Below are 17,264 nucleotides of genomic sequence, written 5' to 3' on the forward strand. Positions count from 1 at the left end.
TGGAGTAGGTGTATGCACGAACATATACGAATTTAAAAGTGAATGTTCAGTGTGGTTCCAAATGCAGAGCAGCTGGTGACCATACCACAGCACTTCTCCATCTGTGGAGAGTCAATCAGAGCTCTTAAACTCACACAGTCACTCTGGTAAGGAGTGCATTTTTATCTGTGAATTAAACAAAATCTACATACTATGTTATTTCCCATGTTTCTTTCTGAAAGATTTTGAGCTGGTCAAGATACAAAGTGATGAACTGAGAAATTCTAGAATCTAATCACTGCACTTCAGGCCAGAAAATTTCCAAATAGAGAGAATGTGCTTTTGAACAAATATTGATTAAAGGTGAATAAAAAAATAGCAGAAGGTTTATTTTTCCCAAGGAAGATAAATGAAAGAAGTCATTCCAAAGAAGTTTAACTTCATTTCACTTTTCTACATTTTTAATTTGTGTTTTCAAAGGATTTGCTCTTGTGTTGTTTACAATTCTCTTCAGTTTCTCTCCATGGGGAAAAGAGGATGAAGGAGAAAGGTAACAGAAAAGAAACCTAAAATTTCTTCAAATTCATTGTTTCTCAACTGAAGTCTCCAGCTAGAAGCTAAATGGGGAGCATCCAGGAAGAAGAATAGATGGAGAATCTTTCCTGGAGTGTTAATTGGCAGAAAATCAGCAAGTTTTCCTCTGGTTTACTGAAGCACATCTTAGAGATTACATGTACAACTTGCAGAATGGGAGTTTTTAAAACCTTAACATGACTTAAACACTGGAATTTAGGTCCCTGCATCCACTGCTGTGCTTGCAGTGGCACTAGGAGATACAGAAACATTAACATTTAGTTAGGTGTGTTGAGAATTATGTTCTAGGCATTATACAAAACATCTTAAATAAATTCACTTCTACTATGGAACAAAAGCTTTGCTGAAGTTACCAGTACAATGCTGTACACCAAAGACAATGGTTAAGATACAGAGACTGACAAAGCAAACAACAAACATCCTTCTCTCCTCCTCCACATAGACAAACAGAGAACAGTTTAAAGATAAAAGAAATAAACTCATCCTGTCTTTTTAATCCAAATATTGCAAGTTTCTTAAGGAAAAGTCTTGGGTTGGGCATACATGGAGTATTATAAATGAACATCTATGAGGACACACATAACCCCTGGATGGATGTAGTACTCTCATCCAGTTTGTAAGCAGTTTCCCAGCATGTCTAGTAGACACTGAACAAGGCCTTTCTGCCAGCCTTTCATGTGGCAAAAAAATACAAGCAATGAAAAGGTTCAAAGCAAAACACGTTCATTTTTTTTTTGTTCTCAAGAGGAAGTACCATTTAATCTTTTACATACCTCACTGGCAAACTGCATTTGGAAATGTCCCAGGTCACAATTCTGAATACAATCCACTGAATGAACTATTTAGCCAGATGCAGGGAGGACTAAGTACTAGGCAATTTCAGAAAGATTTAGTTTAATAAAAGCTGTGTTAAAAAGGCTTTTTTTTCCCCCAATGTTAATACATTTCATATAAGGAAATACTTTTCCTGAAAGCTGCACGCCAACACAAGCTCTCCAAATGTTCTGTTCCCTTATGAACTTTTTAATGTGTGAACTTGCATACATATCCCAGTAGGTGACTAATATATTCTAATAGTTTGAAATAAAAATTGCAGTAGTATTGCCTCTATCTCTGCTTTTTAATGTAGAACTCTATCCCACATGGAAATGAATACCACACTAGAAAACTTACAGTATAGACTAGCAGGTATTTTGACATACAGTGACGACTGATCATTTTCTTTTTCTTCCCATCATGGTAGCACTATAATTTATCAGGTTATTGATATTTAATGTAATATAGAACATTGAAATGTATTACCATTCCTGAAAATAACCTTTTCTGACACCTATCTCCTAAGTATTTAATACAAGTGCTTAGATAAATAAATAACAGTGTCTATGCTGTAGTTACATACCTGCACCAAGTAGCAATGACATTGTATAACATGGCATAGTTTTTATCGGGGGCAACATTCTTTAATGCCGTTTGAGCTTGCAATCCTAAAAAGCCAACACTAATCTAAAAAAACCCAGTGGACTGCTAAATCCCAGTAAGAGGATTGGTGACCTAGTCCCGATTCTGGCATCAAACCAAATTAGGGTTTTTGCCTTCAACATCAGCAGCAGAGATCACAACAGCAGTGGCATCACATGAGCTCTAAGGGTACTGACGTGTGTGTTACACAGTTTGCATGCTCAGGAAAAAAGCAGGAACACCGTGGCAATGCAAAGCAGCAAAAAGGAGGCACCTGAGAAATAATAAACACTCTGGAGTGTGTCTTTATACATGCAAATGTAACAGCCATGGCTGCATGTACACAACAGCTACAGAAATACCCATCAAAAGTGATGACTATCAAATGCTTGGGCATCCCAAGTGCATCAACAGAATTCGTACTGTAAAAATTGAGATCTGGTAACAGCTTACAAGTACTACTCTCTGATCAAGGTAGAAAACAGTGGATACTATTTCTCAAGCAGCAGTTCATTTCTCAGCACATTGATTAGTCTCACAGATTTGTTATATCCTGACATAAAATAATCAACCATAGTCCACGATTTTTGAGGCTTTTCAACAGAAAAAGTACCACCCTTGCTCAGCTTTCTTGAGAACACAGATTGTTTGTGCTTGGATTTTAACAAGATGTGCAGCTGACCCACTGGCTTAATGCCGCCTGATCGCTCTACTGCCTCCTGCAAGACACTCTGCATTAACACAAGCATGTCTCTTGGGTTTCACTACAACAGTAGGGGTTATAAATATAAATATTTTCCTTATTCTACCCGTACATGGGTAAGCACAGCAAACACTCTTCTCTCCTATGTAACTGCTATGTACAAGCCTAGCACCAACACAGAGAGGGGAGTCAACCATTACCTGTACTATAAATAGTTAATGGCATATATCACCAAAAATCAACCATAAACATTATGTTTATTTTCAGCTGAAAAAAGCTCTACTGTCAACATAGTCCGATTAAGAGAGTAATCTGGCCATATGAATTTAAAAGCCACAGAGCTCTCCCTGATCTACATTGCCAGGTTAGAGTTGAGAAAAAAAAACACAAAAAAACACACAAAAACCCCCGTTATATAAAAAAAAAAAAAAGCCAAACAAACCTCAAACAAAACACAAGAACAAAAAAAACCCTCACATCACACAAACCATAGTACAGAAAGATGCTCTTGAGGCAGGAGAGGCAGCGTAATAATCAGGCTTTTAGATTTGGAGTACCTTAGACGTTATCGTACCATTAATGCTGGGGTTGTCAAGAAAAACAACACAGCCTATTCTTAAGCTACATCCAAGGTTTATCCACTTCAGATCAAAACCGTTTCTGCCAGAGCAAGATAAGCCATGAGAGACAGACCTCGCTCCCTATCAAAGCTTTGCTTTAGAAGCAGGTATTTCCTCACCACCCAGTCCCATCTGTGATATTTTTGTTCACTGTATCAACAGAAAGGGATAAGAAAACATAAAAGCAACCCAGTCAACACTACATGGGGCTCAGCTGGAAAAAAAGAATCACCCATATGAGGTGCTAGGATTTTATATGATAACTAATATTTTTAGAAAATGATAATAAAGTGAACATTTACTAGTTTTGGTCTGGAAACAGCAATTCTAAGTGTTAACATGGAGACAGCATCTATGAAATGGGAACAACTAACAACTACAACAGAGTTGGAGATTAATTCAGACAGCTCAGTCGGGAGCTGGAGCAGGTAACAGGCACTCATATAACAGAAATGGGGCAGAAAATGTGACAAAATGCAGGGAGGCTTGGCAGAAGTGTGACTAGTTAGTGCCAAGAAAACCAGCAACTTCTCTGGGAGGATGAGCACTGGGGAGATGGACACGTTGTCCAGATATAGCTGGAGGTTTTAAATTCTGACCATCTGTTAGAGGAAGGGAAAGGTGTAAGCAAAGCCCTTCATTCACTTTTTGTGATTTATATCCCAGTACTACTTTAAAATGCATGCACAGGTTGGGTGCTGGCTGCAACCAGTAAGAAGCAGCAGGATCTCTGAGCTGAGGACAAACAAACATGGAAGGATCAATGCACCATCAGCAAGGACGGTGACAAGGACAGAACGCCTGGAGCCAACAGACCTCTATCTGTCTGGGGCTGAAGATGGGTAAAAGATCACCCTCTCAAGGGCTCTTGCAAACAGGTTACCCAGCAATGAGCCTTACACTGCCTGGATTTGAGTGCGCATGACTAAAAAGTTTTTTAAAACTTCACCATATAGAGAATAAGCTCTTGTTGCCTGACTCCTGTCCAAGTGGTGCATCAAGAGGAGGGAACCGGAGGCAACATTTCACTAAGAAGTTTTCAGCTAATCATTTATTCCCTAGAAAATGCAGTTTAATGGCAGCTGAAAATATTTGTCAATGTAGGTCAACCTCTCTCAATGGTTTTCACCATTATGAAAAACCGCTGGTGCCTCCAAAGTATCAAAATGAAGATCTTTGTCTGCTAAACCCATCATTTCACTGCCCAAATCATTTGCAGAAACTATTAACAAAAGGCAAGAGATAAGAGGACTAGATGAAGAAAATGGATGTGGAAAAGACACATACAATCTTTTATTTGTTACTTTAAACTATTGGCTTTTTTTTTTTTTTTATTGCAACCATGTCCCTCAGCTGTGCAAAAGGTAGAATTTAAAGCCCAACCTGTTGTTCACTAGGTGCAATGTCTGAAGGGTTTAATTCTTGGTTCTCCTTCAGTCTCTGTAAAATACTGTCATGTTAACTGGAGGAAATAGAAGAGACCCCAGCTGTCTAATCCCACAGAAGTGTTTTCCAACCAAGGTTATAAGAGACCTTTTCCATGAATACCTTGCAGTACAGATGTTCCCAGCTGCAAGAGGAGCTGGGGAAAATGAGTTTCTCCTGGTGAGGAGGAAAAGCTCCAGCCCCACAAGTGCCACACCAGCATCCTACCTCTGCCTCGTGGCATTTCCAAAACACTTGGCTCAGCCAGAAATTACTTCTTTTCATTTAGATTTCTTTGGTTTCAGTGAAAAACCTAAAAAACCCCAACCAAGCAAAAAAAAAAATTCCAACCCCCAAAATACTAAAAAGGTAGCCTTAACATGTTTGGTTTTATATCAAATACAAAGCTGAAGCGAAAAGCCTATTTCTACTCAGCGTCTCAGTTGATTATTATGAGCTGGACAACATTGGTATTGATTTCCAGAACATTGTGCTTCCTGAATTGACAAGTATTTTAGCTAATAAAAAGCTGCACACAGTATTTGGAAAAAGCAACTAGAAGAGTTGTGTACTAACTCTATTCAGCTGGAACATATTCAGGCAATACTGAGACTCCTACTGACATGTGTCAGGTAACATAGATCTTAACTGAATCCCCTAGCTAATCTAAGTCAGCCCTAATTAGTGGGTCTGGGGACATAAAACATTCCGTGTAACGGCAACGAAGCATCTCAGTCCCGTCACATTTACTGAAACACATCCCGGGGAAGGCACAAAAACCAAAACCAAAGCTCTTCATATTAAATTAGCTGAAATGTAAGCAACGAGTAGGTCAAAAGGAAAAGACTTATTAAAAAAATTCCCGCTTGCATTGAGTAATCAGTTTCACATGTAAAGACTGTGTGGAATTAATTAAACAATTAAAATGTGCAGGGGGTCACTGAAACTGTATCCTTCAGAAAGCGGAGTGCATCTTATTATAGAGGTTCCTTTCCTGACCTTAGAGGCTACCTCAAAACGGATGAGAAATTCAATGTTATTAAACTCCCTGCGCAACAGCAGAGAGCAGGTCAGCGATGAGATGGCTCCTGGGGAAGAGTCAGCTCGGATACTGCATGGAGAGGGAGACAACAGGGCCATGTGTTCGCCACTGCCATAGAGACACACAGAAGGGTTTTTCCTCCAGAGGAAGTCTCGCAAACCAGATTTGGAAAACCAGGAAAAGAACACTGGAAGCATTTGAAGTCAGCCACCACTCTTTTTCATTTCTGGCAGTGGTGGCAGAGCAGAAAGAAGCTTGCTCATTCTCTGTTCTTCAAGCCTGTCCTTCAACCATTCCTAACAACTTATTTATCAAGGAAGTATCCATGTACTCTCACTTTTTAACAGAAAAACTCAAGCAAAATGCAAGACTCCATCCTGTTTGAGAATTTATGTCTTTCATGACCATTTTGTCCCTGAAAAGTTGTTTCAGCACCTATTCGTGCAGGGCAGAAAGAGATCTGTTCACTCTGGTCTGCCTCTGTCCATGTTATAAATCCTAGGTTCAAATGTATGGAAATAAATCTCACCATTTCAACTCAAGTATGTTAATGCAAAGTCACCTGAGGACACAGGGAAACCCACTAAAGAAATGGGGCCTCCATCAGGGAGGAAGTCACTAGAGGTTCATCACAAAGGAGTAGCAGCAGCTACGCCATGGGACACCCAGCTACTGCCCAGGTCCCAGCAGCAGCCTGGCTGAGGAATCTGGGGAAAAAAAAACCCAACCAAACAAACACAGTGTATTTTTACCAGTCCTCTCCTACCTCAGCTGACCCCCACCCACCAAGAAGGGGGGATACCAGTGATGCTTTCTGAGATGTCAGCTTTCCACATGCTCTGCAGCCTATCTGAATCCTATGGCAATTCATGCTGTTTGATGTAGGTCTGTGGAGATGCCACAGAAACATTTGTTTTCATTTACTGGTATCCTGCACGATAAGAAAGTTTGAGCAGCAGAAGAAAGTAGAAGAAAGAGTATAAATTACCAATGGGCTCAGACAGCTGAGCCTTTGAAAATGAAATCTAATTATTCTACCATTTATTTAGACAGATTATGTTACAGCTTTCTGATCTCACTTTGTGATTAATAACATGTATATGTTTAGAGCAAAAACGATGAAGGCAAATTCCATCCTGTTTTGTGAAGACACTTCAAATTAGGGTACATGTAAGAGAGAGGATGACAGCTGGTTCCACTTGCATCTTTTAATTAAAATGCAGTAGTCTAGATAACAGAAAATTGATGTGAGGCAGAAAGGGAAGAGAAGGGAAATAAACCCTAGAAATAACATAATTGCACTACAGCACTTGAAAACACCTATTTAACGTGGGAAGGACCCAGAAATAAGTTATTTCTGCTTGTTTTCTTGTGTGTTATGAATATCTGAATTAGTGTATTCACTGTCTCTTTTAAGGTTATCTGAAATCAATTTTTCAGTCTTGGATCTTGCTTTACCTTTAGTTCTTCAAACCAGCAAATGCAAAGTATAGGTCTAGCCTGCTTGACAGAGAAGTCTTCAGCACCCTCTTTCCGGTGCAGTTTTGGCCCCAGGTGTGGACTCGGCTGCTTTTGAGAAAGAGCATTTCTGATCCCTATGCTGGCTGGGAGAGTGCAATGAAGAGCCCAAGGAGAACCATTTCCAGCAGCATTGGACATCTAGGTGGAAATCACCACTCGTCATCCACCTGAGTAGATGGCATTGACTCCTGTGACTGAGTGCCCATTAGAAGTGTCCAGCTTCTTCATGACACAGGAGAACCATGGAGACACCCTGAGGTTGTTTTTCTTTGATCAAATATCAGGGACAATATCAGCGTATAGAAAATACTTCTGCTCCAAAAGCCAACAGCTGTCCCTGGACAGGTGAAGCACTATTAGATGGTCATCCCACCACTGAAAGGAAGCACCTCTCCTAAATAAGCCCACTGCTACCATCTATAGGCTCCTAGACAAGAGGGGCAGCATGGGTACAGATGGTAACACTTCTGGTTTATGTTTTTGGAGGAGAATGAATGACCAAGCTGGGTTACCTACTTAACCTGATTTTGGCTTGTAATGTCTTACTGCATGAAAGACTTTCTGGGTCAGGTTAGATAAAACACACAGGCTGTAGCACTGTGGAGCCTCAGGAGAGAGCTTTTACCCAGCATTTGCTTAAGATCCTTTCAGTGAATAGATACCACATGAGATGAACCATTGTTAACCTCAGCTTTGAAGATACCTCCATGACATTTTCCCCTGTAGATATATCTCATACAACATGAAAAACTCCTGGTGTCACAAATGAAAAGTACTGGATGTGAGACAGACTGAAAGATACAGAAGAAGGCAACGATGATGCTCAGCATTAAATATGGAATAAGAAAGAGGGGCTTCTGCAACAAAGGACACCAAGAGGATAATGGATTAACCACACCTGCCTCAGAAGCATCTCAGTCTGTGCGTACGTGCAATTTCAGCTGTCAAGTCATTAGCTGGATGAACACATAATTGATAAGCTGTAAGTTGTGCTCTACTTGAGAGCAATAAGCTCCTTTAAATTTTATTAATATTTAACATATATAAAAGCATTTGTCATTTGCAAAGCACTCTCTATAGAGTAACTGATGGATTCTATAATGATTCACAACTCCCAGACTAGGGAATGCAGTTCTGGAGGGATAAATATCTGGCCCACGCCCAAATCAATATTCACTGACAGAGCTATTATTCTAGCTCAAAATTAGGTTTCTAAGTTTCTGGTCCTTCTCAATTACGCTGCTTTGTAGCCTTCAGTGGGTAGAAGCGTGACACACAGAGTTGGAAGACAAGAGATGACAACACCGGATGATTCTTCTGACTCACATCCACTGATTGTCACATCTCTGCCCTGGGCCACCATCCACACCAAAAGTTGCAGTTAAGTGGGTAAACCACAAAGAATGGTACTTTTAAATGTTTAACTGGCATGTGTTGTCTGCTCCTCTCTCCTTTCTTTAAGGAATTAATCTTGGGGAATTTACTGACCTCCATAATTTCTTAGGTCTTTCAGTATGCTTTTTATACATGTATTTTTTTTCCACAGTTTAAAGGGATACAGTACGTTGACTCATAGGCGATCCTTAAAAAATGATAGCATTTTTCTGAAATGTGACAGGTTATTTCTCAAGCTGCAGCACTGAGTTTCTGTGAAACAGCCATAGAATTTTGTTATTACCTAAAACTACTTAACCTTCAGCCTCCTACAGGGTTTCCTGAGGTGTCACCTGAGACAGACCTTCAGTGTCCCTGCCCTGCTAACTCCCTTTGTATGTAATTTTTCTCCCCAGGAGCAAAAGCACAGTGAAAGTCACATCATTTCTCTTGGCTGGACACAGGATCTTTTTGCTGTAGCTGAACTTTATGCACATGGAATGGACTCCCCTGGGGATCTACCAAGTGTTTCTACATTGTCTGTGCTAGAGGTAGGTGCAGTTGCACCCTCAATACACACAGTATGCTGACAATAGCACCTGGGAAGGATGCAAAGTCTGTATCATTCGTTTAAGGCATGTAAATGCACGCTTCACTCCAGTTGCATTTGTTCCCAGAAATATCTGCACCTTTTAAACCACTCCCTGAAATATTTGTACCTCCTAACTAACTTCTGTTTCAATGCACCCAATTGTTTGCTCATCATCATAGCTTAATCATTTGAGGATTCATCCTTTTAGAAGTTCTATTCGTACCAATATTACATGCTGCCTAGAAAGTCTAACCATCTTAGAAGCAGATAAAGTGATTATTGATGACAGTCAATACCACTTCAAAATATTTCAGCAGCGTAAGTAGAAAAAATACATACAAAATTAATATTTGACATTCAAGAGCTATTCAGCACTGGCAAAACAGAAAAATCTGACAAGCAATAAAAAATGATGGCTTCTATATGCTAGTAGTTTGACACTTCAACTCCAGCAGAGTCCAAGTTTAGCAAAAAAGTGAAACTTCCTAAAAGAAAGTATTATTCACAGCATTTTTGTGCATAAGTAGAAGTCTAACATAAAAAATCTCCCCTTCTGTTCCATCTTACACTCTCACAAAGCTCAGCCTGCTAGACAAGATTTCCATAGAAATCCTATTTGGTAAGATTTCCTTGATTGTATTCCAAAAAGTGACTCACATTGTATAACCAAGTGGCAAAAGCTGAAATGAGTTTGACTCTTTCCATCAAGGCCAGTATTAGTCATTCTTCCAGCTTAAAGGTTCACACACTATTCATGACAGGCAAAACTGGGACCACGGGTCAAGAAATGACAATTTAACAGTCACAAAGTATGTGGGCAGATAGCTATCGCTAGTCTGAAGGAAATAACACAGGACTTGGCCAGTGAAACTAAATAATATTCGACAGTATGATGGCTAAGTAGCTGTAAGAGTAATAAAATCACAGCTCCTGTGTTAGCACAGAGAAATTTGGCCAAAACTGTAAAGCCGTGGATAAATAAAAATCATAAAGTTCTTCCTCACCTGTCGCTCTCTAAAGCACTTAAAACAAGAGTGGCTGGAGGGTGCAAGGGCTGAGTGTCACCTGATTGTAAAGGCATCAGGATTCACTCCCAGTCAGGTACTCCTTTCCTTCACCCTCTCTCCTTCTTTGTGTTCCTGTCTGTTCTCCTTTCAAGCCTGCAGACTACCTCATCTCTATCTTTATACTCTTCTGTCCATCTCAGGTGCATTTTCTTCTTCACCACACCCTGTAGCTGTCCAAAGGAGTGCTGGTTTTGCCAAGCCCTCCAACACACATCCTTCCCCTCCTGGCCACTGCTTGTGGCCTCCTGACCTAAAGCAGGCTCAGGACAGGCTACCTTGTCCAAAGTCTACCTTGGTGACATGGCTGGAAAGGCTGAATGGAGAAACTGATCCACTCTGAGATTTGCTCATGCCCACTATGACATTCTGAATATGCTCATGCTCTGCTTCTCCATGGCTTTATAGAATTGAAGGCTAAGTGTCCTCTTAGCATGAGTCTGCCCACAGGCATGCACCAGTTCCCAAGTGACAGTGCAGCAAAGACCATCCCTCCCAAAACTAGGTTCCTGGCAAAATCTCTGCAGAAGACAAGTTTCCTTACAGAAAACCACCAGCATCTTTCTGCCAGTAACATTCAGACACAGTTATGATTCACAGACATTGTGGAGAATCATGTAAAACTTCCCATTCTCCCTGCTATTTGCTCCTGACATTTCCCCCGCCTCCCCTGGGCATCTCTCATTCCCCTGCTAATCTCACAATGATCAGAATTACTGTCTGGACAGTGACTCAACGTAGAGTCTCAACTTAGCAGAGTACCAAGGAAAAGAGAAGCCCTATGGGATGAATTCCTTCTTCATTTATGGTCTTTGGTCTTTGCTGCCTAGAATTCTTTTTTTTTTTTTTTTTTTTTTTGCATTCTGCTGTGGTATGTGCTGACATAAAATTAATCCAAAGTCTCTGGCTGTTCCAGGAACTGCTCACAATCCATCACCCTGCTCAAATCTATGCAACACCTCCAACCTCCAGAGGAAACAATGGAAGCATCTCTGTGCTTGGCATTGGTGAAATACCAGGCCATTCATACTTTTGCTTAAATCAGGAATCTAATTTCAAATATTTTTTTCCACATAGGATGAAGAAGACAAAACACAATGTACCTCTACTTCACATGCATATTCCGATCCATCCAAGAGTGTCACTTTGCACTGCATATTTTTCGGTTTCTTGACGATCTTTAGAGGAGATTTGGAAAGTTTGCTAGACGATGATTTTTGAGAGAGCTTGTCGTCCTCTAGCTGTTGGTATTCCAGTTGTTTTGCACTCGCAGCAGCAAACTCCTGTTCTTTTTCTGTGGCCTATGAAGAGAAAGATAAGTTTGGAAGTGAGATAAACCAATCATGCAATGCAGTACACTGTGCACCCTGCACCCAACAAGGAGAGCCTAGCATGAGGCATGCAAAATAAAGCCCCTGATGCAGGACAGAGTCTTCTTTATCCATTGAAAAGATTCCTCACATTCTTCCCTGCCCTCCTCTGTCACTGCAAAATGTACAGAACACCCATGAAGGAGGGGCATATATGAAAATACTTTAGGTTTCCACTTTTTCCATAGGTGAAAAATCCCACTTGGACTTCTTGGACCAGCTTTTTTGGTCTGCTGAAAATGTTGAATAATTGGTAAACTTTGTGATGAACAAATCTTCCTACAGTTTCTTGATACTACTTTTAAGTCCTGTCCCTATCAAATCATGAGACACTTCCATGGTGTCATATGGAACAGGAAAAAACCATCAGGTCTACACTAATTTCGTTATCAGTGGGAAAAAAGTTCCCTAAATGAGGGTGCAGATCCCTCCCTGACAGTGTGAATTTGCCAGGGGATGCTGACGTGCCTGGGAAAATGAAAGATTCCTGAAGTGCCCAACCAAAGGGTTAAACAAACAGGAAGGAAGTGAGGGGCCAAACAACTTTTATGTGCAGCCGACTGGCTAATGGATGATAAGTACAGGATGAGAGGCTGAGTTTTGCTCTCTGCAGATGCCCGATAAGTCCCTCAAGCTGGCGAGAAGTAGGTGCTATTTGCAAGACAAATATACTGGAGGAAAAAGGGGCAAGAAGAAACAATTGTGGTTGTTTTTGCTTGGGTTTATCTGAGGGTCAGACCATTTTAAGAGTTACCGTGATGCAGCACAGCCCGTGGGACTCTCCACGGCAGCAGATGAAAGCCAGAACAGCTCTACAGCATTTCACCCTTCCTAGCAACAGCACTGTGCCACAGTCATTGCCCTTCTCATCAGTTATGCCCCTCATGGTCTCCAAACAAAACCTTAACAGGAGTGCAGTAATACCTAAGCTAAAGCTTAAATAAAATGAAATAAAAATAACATCTTTCCATTATCTCACTAGAAGGAAAAGAAAATAACTCTTTTGGCTCTGAATTATTTCAGTGTAACAGGCAACAAGCTTTACTGGAAAGATATTGTAAATTAATCCTCCAAGTCTGTTTCCATTCATTGTATATAATAAAATTTCATGAGAATGGAGCAAATCCATCCAAAGGCTTTAATCTGCTTTGAGACCAAAACAACCTTGCGTCGTATAACCAGCAACAACAGTGTACCACTAAATTCCAGGGAACTTTCCCCAAGAGATTTCATACAAACAAGCCATAAGCTTTCTCCTGCCTTCGGGTATATGGTGGAAAGAGGAATTTGGAGTCAGCTGTGCTACTGACAGTGCCAGCACCCCCCAAACCGCAAGGAGGTGGGGCAAGACCCCACACTTCTCCTTTCCCTGCCAGAGAGAATACAGCAATGGTCTTCTGGGCTTCCACAGGTGTGGAGACTAGAAAGATAAAATAGCAAGAGTTATTTTCAAAATCCACATCATCCCCTGAGCTGTGGATGTTCTTCCCCAGGAGCAGCACAGCACCAGCCATCTCTTGTCCCATGTAGCTCCAGCACTGGAGGACTTTCTCCTTCCAGCATTTGGACACCAACCTTGCGTCTGGATGTCAAGGTCCTTGCTTACCTTGAAGGCTGGAGGGAGATGAAGGGCGCAATGCATGTCAGCAGTTTGCTGAGCATTTAACACTCACAGTGACTGTGATGAAGGGGGAGAGCCACTCGAGGCTCAGAGCAAGGCTTGAGGCCAACTACCCTTCTAACACAACCAAGGCCAGATGTCTCCTCCTAGGGTCTCTGTGAACAGCTGTGCTGATGCTGGTGGGCAGAGAGGGTCTATGAAGATTTCCACATGTTTTGTTAAAGAAATCTGCCATGGAAGGTGCACACGCACACATGGAGGTGCGAAAGTGGTAGAAAATATACTGTCATTGCCAGTGGCTCATTAGTTTCACATAGCACCCAACAGCCATTTAAATTTTAGAAGCATCTTCAGCCTGCAAATAAATTTCATTGGTCCTTATTGGTGGTTATTTTCCTTCACATGAAGATACTCGGTAACTCAAGACTACAGCAGAAACTTGCTTATTTATACATTTTTAAAAAATTGTATTGAGGTTACTTTGTTTGTTAAGGTTCCTGTCTACATGAAGAGCAGGGGAATGTGTCTAGGTTAAAAATCATACAAAGGATTTTCTCTCATTTGTCTGCAGAACAAAACATGCCAAGAACTATTAGAGAAGATCTCCCAAACTATGCTGACATGTTCAGGCATTGAGGTACTTTCAGACTATATTAAGCCTCTCCTTCCTAAAGAAACCTGACATCCTGGCATCTAGGAAAAAAATGTGGCTAGCGTACCCATGTACTCAGTGAATTATTTTGAATTCTGCAAGCATAGCTACATTTTCTCCTAAATTCTTCCCTAAGATAACTCTGTGGTGTATTTTTGCTGTATTTTCAGTGTCATGTACTAAATTTTAGCACAGCACAAGTTGCTTCACGGTTTGTGATTTTTGAGCATAAGCTCTCTCAGCTCTATCTAAATTATTGTACCTCACTGTGACACAGTATGTTCAACCCGTTCTGAAGCTGGATCCCACTCTTGAAGCAAGCCTTTGAAGTGACAGGATTCAGCAGTAATGGTCTTCGACGCTTCACAGCTTCTCACTGGGGTATGAAGTGATATTACCAAGCTTGCTCAATGCGCGAATCCCATCTACTTATTATAACTGCTCGGAAACGTCAGTGCCCAACCCGTGCAATGCCTTCCTGTTCATTTTCAATGAGATAGGAAGGCAAGGAGATAGTAAGACTGCATTATTATACCTGATAGAAAGGACTCGGTCTGGTAGTAACTGTTAATCTCAACATGAAGAAGCCTTTTTATCTTCATTAAAATGTTCTTTTTTATGTATATAGAACAGCAACAAAAAGTCACTGTCACGGATCGGTAACTTAAATCTTTCTTCCTGAGGTTCTCTCATCCAAGCAACAGCAAAAGCCAACAGCTTCTTCACTGTGATTACAGATGGCAAGAGACAGAATGATACCCATGACTCCTTCAGGTTATGGCTTTTTTAATGAGACCACTGTCAATGCCTTGGTCTCTTAGTGCTGTATTTAAGTAGTTCTTTCCTGTGATACAGACACCTAAGCCACTATGCTGGGCAGATCTCTGCAGCTGCATTGGGCAGTCATCTTAGAACAGGGACTTCTGGATTAAAATTGGTAATCTCAGCAGAAAGATCTCATATATCTCTTCATTAACCCTGTTATTTTATTGAGGCTTCCACAGACACTGGCTCACTGGTTATCTTTGGGAAAAGAAACGATCATGCAGCACATAAGAGGGTCTCCAAACTCACAGCTCCATAAACATGGATGGACAGCTTTGGTTCCTAAGGGTGGTGTGTTTAATTGTGTTTGGGGTTTGTTTCGTTTTTTTGGTTTTTTTTGTTTTTTTTTTTTTGTTTTGTTTTGTTTTTTTTTTTGTTTTTTTTGTTTTTTTTTTTGTTTTGTTTTGGTTTTGGTTTTTTTTTTGGGTTGTGGTGTCTTTGAGTTTGGTATGGTTTGGTTTTTCGTGTTGTGGTGGTTTTGGGTTTGTTTTGTTTTGGTTTGTTTTTTTGTGTGTTTGTTTGTTTATTAGGTTTTTATTTGTTTTGTTTTGGAGGAGGAGTTGTTTTGCTTTGTTTAAGATGAAAAGAAACTTGAGGTGGAAAGATGACTGAAGATGGCTGGAATAAGAAAATTAATAATACTTATGCATAGGTCTGATAGAATTATATTTTAAATTAATGACCAGTTTGTGCAGCACCTTTCTCTTTTGGAAAAGCAGTCCTGCTGCTTCTCCCCAAACTATCTACAGGCAATTTCTGATCTATTTCAGAGACCAAAATTGTCCCAACACATAACAAGTGGATGTTGGAGCAAGAGTAGAGACATCTCTGGTGGGCATGGAATGAAACTGATCAAGGGTTATCAATGGTAAAAATGGTTAGGAATGTAAAAAAAAAAAACCTAAAAATGCAGTTTTTCCAATTGTTGATCTTCGATAGCAATAAACACCAGAAATCCTGCCATGCCATGTCTGCTTCTTGAGATATTAGAAGTCAGATATAAGACACCTCTTTAAATTTATTCCCAAAAACATATGTTGTCCCAAGCATCTAGGTGGTGCACCCCCAAATGAGGGAGATGTAAAAATACTTTGTACCTGAAATTGCTTATACCCCCCTTTTTTCCCCACCAACAGTGTTTGGGCTGTAGCTCTGTGGACAAAAGCTTAAAACCCAAGATCATAGCCAACCTCAAACAGCTCCCACACAAGCACCCGTGCTGATTTTAAGTAACATCTTACATCTGCTTGCTTCACCATCACTGTCTCACAGCTATGTAAAATAACCAGACACCACTTCAAATAACCTGAATTTTTTTAAAGGGTGGAGAAGAGGAGGAGTTTGCCTTTTTCCGCTCTTCAAAGGCAAATGCGATCACATGAGGGTCATAACCTTACAGAGCTAAGGGATGCAATTTGCAGGTACCTCATTAATTGTGTGCCACTTACCCATGAAGAACAATGCCTGTTAATCCTATTGACTGGAAATTATTAACAGGAAAAAGAAAGCAGCTTCCATAAATTTAATAAGTGCAACAATGAACTAAATGGAAAAGCATGCAATAGCTCTTCTGAAACCTATTACATGAAAAGTTAAAGTAATTATAATGCAGTTATTTCAGAACTACGAGAAGCTTAAGGGACCATAGATTCTTCATGGCTCAAACATCAGAGGAGCAAGCATGAAATCAGTTTTGGGCAGGTGTCAAAGGAAAAGTGAACTATGAAAACATTTTTAGCTTCTTAAAAGTCGACACTGTTATCTAATGCAAATGCAAGATCGAAGATGTTTCACAGAATCACAGAACGTTAGGAATTGGAAGGGACCTGAAAAGATCATCTAGTCCAAACCCCTGCCAGAGCAGGAACACCTAGTTGAGGCTACACAGGAATGTGTCCAGGCGGGTTTTGAATGTCTCCAGAGTAGGAGACTACACAACCTCCTGGGCAGCCTGTTCCAGTGCTCTGTCACCCTCACCATGAAGAGATTTCTTCTCAAATTTAAATGGAACCTATTGTGTTCCAGTTTATACCCATTGGCCCTTGTCTTATCATTGGTTGTCACGAAGAAGAGCCTGGCTCCATTCTCGTGGCACTCACCCTTTACCCCTCAGTCTCCTCCAAGCTAAAGAGACCCAGCTCCCTCAGCCTTTCCTCATAAGGGAGATCCTCCACTCCATTCATCATCTTTGTTGCCCTGTGCTGGACGCTCTCCAGCAGTTCCCTGTCCTTCTGGAACTGAGGGGCCCAGAACTGGACACAATATTCCAGATGTGGTCTCACCACGGCAGAGTAGAGGGGCAGGAGAACCTTTCTCAACCTACTAACCACCCCCTTCTAATACACTCCAGTATGCCATTTGCCTTCTTGGCCACAAGGGCACAGTGCTGGCTCGTGGTCATCGAGTTGTTCACCAGGACCCCCA

The 17,264-nt window shown here is 40.8% G+C and overlaps 1 protein-coding gene across 1 annotated transcript in view; it reads right to left on the reverse strand.

Annotated features, from left to right (window-relative positions):
- The window catches only part of EPB41L3 (erythrocyte membrane protein band 4.1 like 3), a gene marked incomplete at its 3' end in the record, with an annotated part of 59,119 nt that extends 47,575 nt beyond the window's left edge, over positions 1 to 11,544 (reverse strand). The window contains exon 1 of the mRNA XM_080340022.1: positions 11,476 to 11,544. Within this exon, the coding sequence (XP_080196148.1) occupies positions 11,476 to 11,529 (54 nt within the window). The 5' untranslated portion in view covers positions 11,530 to 11,544. The remainder of the gene's footprint in view (positions 1 to 11,475) is intronic.
- Positions 11,545 to 17,264: the final 5,720 nt, after the last annotated feature.

This window comes from Nesoenas mayeri (assembly GCF_963082525.1).
Source record: "Nesoenas mayeri genome assembly, chromosome: 2".
NCBI lineage: Eukaryota > Metazoa > Chordata > Aves > Columbiformes > Columbidae > Nesoenas > Nesoenas mayeri.